We start from the raw sequence: 7,019 nt of genomic DNA, 5'->3' as shown, positions 1-7,019 counted from the left end.
TTAAAACTCAGTTCGGTGCAGGAAAACAGTGCAAGCAGACCAAGCAAACGTTCGGTGCATGAAAACGGTTCAAGCAGACCAAGCAAACGAACCAAATTCTTCTGGACGAGTGCGAAAATAACTTGGCAAGCAACCGAACTAACCCTTAAAGCTTTCTCTTGCTTAGAGGAGAGGGTCATCATCCCCGTGCCTCGCGTGCGCGATAGAGCAACACATGAACACTTCAGAGCACGTCACACATTTATCGCAGATTTGCAATCATCCAAGCTAAAAAGCAAAGGACGAACTAAGATTTCCTTCGAAGGATCTACGTTTACAAGGCTTTACTTATGAGCAACCAGTGGCAATCCGTTTACATCAGAGGCAGCCTTATGATCATCAACACGTGCCCGTATAGCTACATAATGGCCATACAACAACTCCACAGAACTCGATCTTCGCGCAATGGTCGAACACACCGCAAGCGTCGCTGAATTAATGTGATAGCCTAGTGCATAGCCATTATTCTTGAAGCCTAAGCTTAAGCTTACCACTGCAATATTATATGATTCCTCAATTACAGGACTCTTAGATGGAGGCTGGGATATCCAGTTTTTGCCTTGTATTTCTCGAACAGTTCTTGCAAGGCACCCACGAATTGTCCGTGTACTTCGTTTATCTGTGGACAGCAGGAAACTTCTTAGGAAACTGAAAACTAATAAAGCAATATGGAAGCATGTTTTTTTCTGGGTAATGAGGTAGTAACAAAAGAAAATAATATTGTGCCAGTGTCGGGAAAGTCATTTTGTACAACACTTCATTTTCATCGATGACTTAATTTCAGTGGAAGAAGTGCATGTTCCTGTCCAAGGTGATGTGGAATGTGCAGATGTGAACAATGGTAATCAGCTTATGTTTTTCTAATAGCTGCGTTTTCAATATATCCACAAAATTGTTCCTGACAGCAGTAGCATCATTATGGTTTTCACCTCATCAATGGTAGGCAGAGGATTTTTCTTCAGCTCAATGGGTCTACCAACAACAACATGCATAGGTGTCGAGAAAGCGATCGGTGTCCTGCATTCAGATGTGCCAGTAGGCGATGAAAAATCATTTAGACCAATATAGCGCATCTGAAAATAAACATATGGATGTGTATTTTAATTATCTGATTCAAAGAAACAGGATATGCAGAGAATTACCCGTATCTTCCCCAGAAGATAATAGGAGTAAATTTCAGTGCTCTAGCAATGTTCACAAATAGTTTGCCTCCAGGCCTCCACCACCTGTAAGCTTTGCTCTGACCAGATAACAACAGATAATCAGTAACAGTAACTCTTAATGAATCCATTCAGCGATAAGAAGCCAAAAATACAGTTGGTAAACACATGACCTAAAATATACTCCTGCAATCAAATGTTACTCAGTTTTAAGTTTCCTTGTGTGAGTGGCAGATGTTTTAAGTTAGGGAAACTCAGTTTTGTTCTAGTCTGCTTTCGACATTTGCAGTTAAATCAATCAAATGTTACTTAACAGCAACTAAAACAAGCTTGCTACCTGTCCGAAGCAGAATACAGGGACTAAAGGGCAACCAGACTGCATAGCTATCTTGACAAAGCCTTTTCTCGAATTAAGGAAAGCAACCTGCAAAACACGGAAAGAAGGGTTGGATCTCCACGCGTAGCTGACAAACTTAGCATACTTTAACTCGAAAGTCAATGCTGCTCGTGCAAGGGAACGGTACAAGCCAGAAAGTCATTGATAAACACAAACCTCCGAGTCATGGTCCATGTGAAGAATCTCCTGTATACCTCCGGGCACCACGACGCAACTATAGCCGGCTTCAAGGTAGGAGTAGAAATTCTTCCTAGTGGCAGCAATCAGCCCTAACCATGTCCATATTTGCCTCAGGAATGGGGTGTAGAACACCTAGCACGTACAAACGAACCATGAAGAGAATAAGGAACGCAGCCGACTAATTCAGGTCATCATCAGTGACAAAATTGTGCTACAAGGGGAATTCAGGGGCCTTACCGCACTGCTGGCGAGGACTTTGAGTTTGGGCAGAGGCATAAACCCGACATGATCGGCGAGAGCTGCGCAACCGATGGGCAGCACTGAATGTGGCTCATAGCCGAAGACTGCAAATATAGTATGCATACATCAGTAGAGCAGAAACTGAGTTTCCTAGTAACTCTGTTCTTTCCCCTTTTTGATGTATATCGTCAGCAACTGAATTAGCCTAGGGAATCTAGTCCAGGGCTAAGATATGATGATGAAAGCATCCATAATCGGAAAGGGGAGCTCACCGTAAGCCCTGGTGGGATCGAAGGCCTTGAAGTCCTCCACATGCAGGCTAATCGGGAAATACCCCATGGCGTACCTGCAGATGAACCTGCACCAGGGGAGCCGCACGCAACCCGTCAGTTTATCGTCAACCAGGAACAAAATCGAGCAAATAAATTCTACTGGTAGCAATTAAAAAGGAAGACCGGAGAGGGAGATGAACCTGCCGATCTTGCGGCCCCATTTGTCCTCGTCGTTGAGCGGGATGACCATGAAGACGAGCTGCAATGCCACCACTCTGCATCAAGATGGGGATGAACCGAATCAGCAAACATGGACTGGTGGACATGAGCATAAGAGGAAAAGGAACAAGAAAAAGATGCTCTTTTGCTTCGTGTGAAGAAAAAGGGGGCGCTTTGATGCGCAGCAATTGAAAAAGGGAACCATTCGAAAACGATAGGATGGGGATGGGGACGGGACGCACAGGGCGGCGAGGCGGAGCGGGAAGAGGAAGAGCGAGGCGAGGATGAGGATGACGTTGAAGTGGATGCCCCCCAGCCAGAGCGCCAGCGCCGCAATCGTCCGCGGCAGCGAGTAGTTGCTGCCCCGGAACATCATCGCCTCGCCGTCCTCCCCGTCGGGCCTCTCGTCCGCCGCCACCGCCGCCTCGCCATTCGCGCACATGTCGGATGGGGATGAATGAGCAGGAGGCCTGGAGGAAGAGGAAGAAGGGAAGTCTCTGCCGGTCTCCGCCGCTTCCCGCGCGCGCCGTGTTTCTTGCTCGCTCACGCTCACGCTCACGCTGGCTCCGCGGCAGAAGCGGGCGGATCCGTCCCGCAAGATGCCAAGCTGCTTCCCGTCGGTTTTTGGTGGTGCGCGTGCGGTGGCGCGTCGGCCGTCGGATGCGCTCCAGACGGGCCACACCGCCTTTTAAAGACGATCGCTGTCTGCTTCTGGTCGTTGCTGTTCCAGTGTGCCGTGTGCGCGTCGCATGCAACCCGGCGACGTGGCGGCGCCCATCCCGCCGCGCGGCGCCACGCTGCAGACCTTGCCAGGTCGGTGTTTCTTTCTATGGAAAAAATATAAAAGTTTACTTGAAACACCAAATTTGACGAAATGAATCCTCAACTTCAAACTAACCTCAAAAATTAGTTATACCTGACTTTTCATATAGAAAAATAGAGGTGTCGGCCTAAGAAGAAACAAATCCCAGGGTGTGAAGCTTGGAACTAAGGACATCTTCAACGGACAGTTTGCGTCCGCCGAGCTCGAAAATCCGTCTGGTACAACCTTCATCGGAGCGATGCACAGTGATCGGGTCGTCCTCCGTGACGCAAACCTGGTCCAAATATGCGCCTCGGATGCGTCTATGCGAACGATGCGCGGACGCATAAAGTGTCCGCTCGCGTCTGACGGATGTTTCGTCTGGCTCGCCCGGCAGTGACCCAGCGTCGATGCGTTTTCTCCACCAGTACTGGCGTCGAGGCGTCGCTTTGGTAGTCTGCGGCCGCGTAATGGTGATGCCTCGTGTGGCGCGCGGCCGTCGTCTACCTCTGCGCACGAAGTAATGCCGATGTCACGCGTGTCGCGGCCCTCGCCCTGCCTCTGATCTATATAAACAGGGGCGCGAGCATCTCATCTCCTCCCCACTAAACCCTAGCCGCCGCACAACCTCCACCGTAGCGCCGCTGCCGCTCAGACTCCGCCGCAGCCACCACGAGCAGCGCCGGCCGTGGCCAAGCTGCTGCGCCTCCACCTCCACCTCCCACGGCCTCGAGCTCCGAAGAGGAGTTCGACTCCGACGATAGCACCGACCTCCTCCACTCGGTCAGGGACGCCGCGGCCCTGACTGAAGCGGAGAAGGAAGCAGAGGAGGAGCGGGAGTCCCATGCGGCGGTCGATGCCGAGCTGGATCAGCGCAGGGTGGCGGCCGCCGCTACCGCGGAGGACTCCGACTCCGACATATCATGGTCTTCCGACGACCCTGATGCTCCTACCCCGGAGGAGAGGGCTGTAGGGATTCGTTGCATAGAAAAAAAAATTCCTACCGCGAAAACGCAATCCAAGCCAAGATGCAATCTAGAAGACGGGAGCAACGAGGGGATGATCGAGACTCACCCTTGAAGATTTCCAAGCCTACAAGATGAGGCTCTTGTTGCTGCGGTAGACGATCACTTGCCGCTTGCAAAAGCGCGTAGAAGATCTTGATCACGGTGCCACAATCGGGCAGCATCTCCGTACTCGGTCACACGTTCGGTGTTGATGAAGATGACGTCCTTCTCCCCGTTCCAGCGGGCAGCGGAAGTAGTACCTCCTCCTTGAATCCGGCAGCACGACGGCATGGTGGCGGTGGCGATGGAGATCTCCGGTGGAGCTTCGCTAAGCGTGCGGGAGAGGTGGAGGAGAGAAGGGGCGGCTAGGGTTTGGGAGAGGGGGTGGCCGGCCTCAAGGGGTGCGGCCAGCTTGTGGCTTTGTGGTGGCCGGCCCCCTCCCCTATGCTCCTCATTATATAGGTGGAACCCCAAGTGTTGGACTACAAGTCTTCGAATAAGACCCCAACTCAAGAACCTTCCATGTAGTAGGGAAACCTACCCAAGGTGGGACTCCCACCCAAGTGGGATTCCCACCCTTCCATGAAGGAGGGTGGCCGGCCCCCTTAGGTGGAGTCCACCTTGGACTCCCCCCTCTAGGGTTGGCCGGCCATGGGTGGTGGAGTCCCACCGGGACTCCGCCTTCCAAAGTGAATTCTTCTGGACTTTTCTAGAACCTTCTAGAACCTTCCATAAATTCACCGGATCATTTTAAATCTTATAAAATGACTTCCTATATATGAATCTTATTCTCCGGACCATTCCGGAACTCCTCGTGATGTCTGGGATCCCATCCGAGACTTCGAACAATACTTCGAACTCCATTCCATATTCAAGTTCTACTATTACAACATCAAACCTTAAGTGTGTCACCCTACGGTTCGCGAACTATGTGGACATGGGTGAGAACTCTCTCCGACCAATAACCAATAGCGGGATCTGGAGATCCATAATTGCTCCCACATATTCAATGATAACTTAGTGATCGAATGAACCATTCACATACGATACCAATTCACTTTGTCACGCGATATTTTACTTGTCCGAGGTTTGATCATCGGTATCACTCTATACCTTTTTCAACCTCGTCTCCTGACAAGTACTCTTTACTCGTACCGTGGTATGTGGTCTCTTATGAACTTATTCATATGCTTGCAAGACATTAGACGACATTCCACCGAGAGGGCCCAGAGTATATCTATCCGTCATCGGGATGGACAAATCCCACTGTTGATCCATATGTCTCAACTCATACTTTCCGGATACTTAATCCCACCTTTATAACCACCCATTTACGCAGTGGTGTTTGATGTAATCAAAGTACCTTTCCGGTATAAGTGATTTATATGATCTCATGGTCGAAAGGACTAGGTATCTATGTATCGAAAGCTTATAGCAAATAACTTAATGACGTGATCTTATGCTACGCTTAATTGGGTGTGTCCATTACATCATTCATATAATGATATAACCTTGTTATTAATAACATCCAATGTTCATGATTATGAAACTAATCATCTATTAATCAACAAGCTAGTTAAGAGGCTTACTAGGGACTCATTGTTGTTTACATATCACACATCTATCAATGTTTCGGTTAATACAATTATAGCATGGTATATAAACATTTATCATAAACATAAAGATATATAATAACCACTTTTATTATTGCCTCTTGGGCATATCTCCAACAGTCTCCCACTTGCACTAGAGTCAATAATCTAGATTACATTGTAAGGTACCTAACACCCATGGCATTCTGGTGTTGGTCATGCTTTGCCCTAGGGAGAGCTTTAGTCAACGGATCTGCTACATTCAGATCAGTGTGTACTTTGCAAATCTTTACTTCTCCATCTTCGATGTACTCGCGAATCGAGTGGTAACGCAGCTTGATATGCTTTAGCCTCTTGTGTGACCTTGGTTCTTGTGCATTGGCGATGGCACCCATGTTGTCATAGTAGATGACTAGTGGGTCCAATGCACTAGGAACCACACCGAGCTCTACAATGAACCTCTTCATCCATACCGCTTCTGATGAAGCCTCTGAAGCCGCTATGTACTCTGATTTTGTTGAAGACTTCGCCACCGTGCACTGCTTCGAGCTTGCCCAGCTTACTGCAGCACCATTCAATATAAACACGTACCCAGACTGTGACTTAGAGTCATCAGGATCAGTGTTCCAACTTGCATCGGTGTAACTTGTTACAACGAGCTCTTTGTCGTCGTGGTGAACGAGCAGATGCCATGGGATGGCTTAAGTTGGGGCCGAATGGGCGCTAGAGGATTCGGGGGAGGGTTTGCGAGTAGATGGGATGAACTTCCGGATGCTTTCCTCAAGAACACAACCAAAGGCCGGTATGCAAGAAGAGAGACAAGAGGAAGAACTCTGCTCTAGATCGCTAGCTTCATTGATCTCAACATGGTTACAGGTTTCTGGTGTACATAAACATCTAGGGATCGACCATCCAACTTCACATGCCCGTAAGAGGCTATGCCCCCTCTCCTTATATAGGGGAGAGGGTGGCTTACAGAGCAAGAAACCCTAATGGCATCTTTGACTGGACAAACTACTTTACAAAGCTACTTTAATCATGGATGACGCCGGGGTCTTCTTTAATCAGGGACGCTGACGTCCTCCGGCTTCTTTCAGCGTCACCCCTCTCT

The 7,019-nt window shown here is 49.0% G+C and overlaps 1 protein-coding gene across 1 annotated transcript; it reads right to left on the bottom strand.

Moving 5' to 3' along the window:
* Nucleotides 1–249: 249 nt before the first annotated feature.
* On the bottom strand, nucleotides 250–3,156 carry LOC127317083 (diacylglycerol O-acyltransferase 2D). Its single transcript, XM_051347600.2, has 9 exons — nucleotides 2,750–3,156; nucleotides 2,489–2,563; nucleotides 2,289–2,374; nucleotides 2,014–2,120; nucleotides 1,753–1,908; nucleotides 1,537–1,623; nucleotides 1,182–1,279; nucleotides 969–1,056; nucleotides 250–658 (listed from the first exon to the last, which is right to left on the bottom strand). Exons 1-9 carry the CDS (start codon nucleotides 2,947–2,949, stop codon nucleotides 557–559), a joined length of 999 nt encoding a protein of 332 aa, XP_051203560.1. The 5' UTR covers nucleotides 2,950–3,156; the 3' UTR covers nucleotides 250–556.
* Nucleotides 3,157–7,019: the final 3,863 nt, after the last annotated feature.

This window comes from Lolium perenne, chromosome 7 (genome assembly GCF_019359855.2).
Source record: "Lolium perenne isolate Kyuss_39 chromosome 7, Kyuss_2.0, whole genome shotgun sequence".
NCBI lineage: Eukaryota > Viridiplantae > Streptophyta > Magnoliopsida > Poales > Poaceae > Lolium > Lolium perenne.
Note: the sequence above shows the minus strand (reverse complement) of the source record. Positions and strands in the feature narration are given on the sequence as shown.

Bases quoted from the DNA above. Each gene is read 5' to 3' on its own strand.
- LOC127317083 (XM_051347600.2), bottom strand. From the start codon at position 2,949: ATGTGCGCGAATGGCGAGGCGGCGGTGGCGGCGGACGAGAGGCCCGAC. The intron at 2,121-2,288 runs GTGAGCTCCCCT...CTATATTTGCAG, and splicing joins CGATCCCACCAGGGCTTACG to TCTTCGGCTATGAGCCACAT. The intron at 1,909-2,013 runs GTAAGGCCCCTG...TGTACGTGCTAG, and splicing joins AAGTCCTCGCCAGCAGTGCG to GTGTTCTACACCCCATTCCT.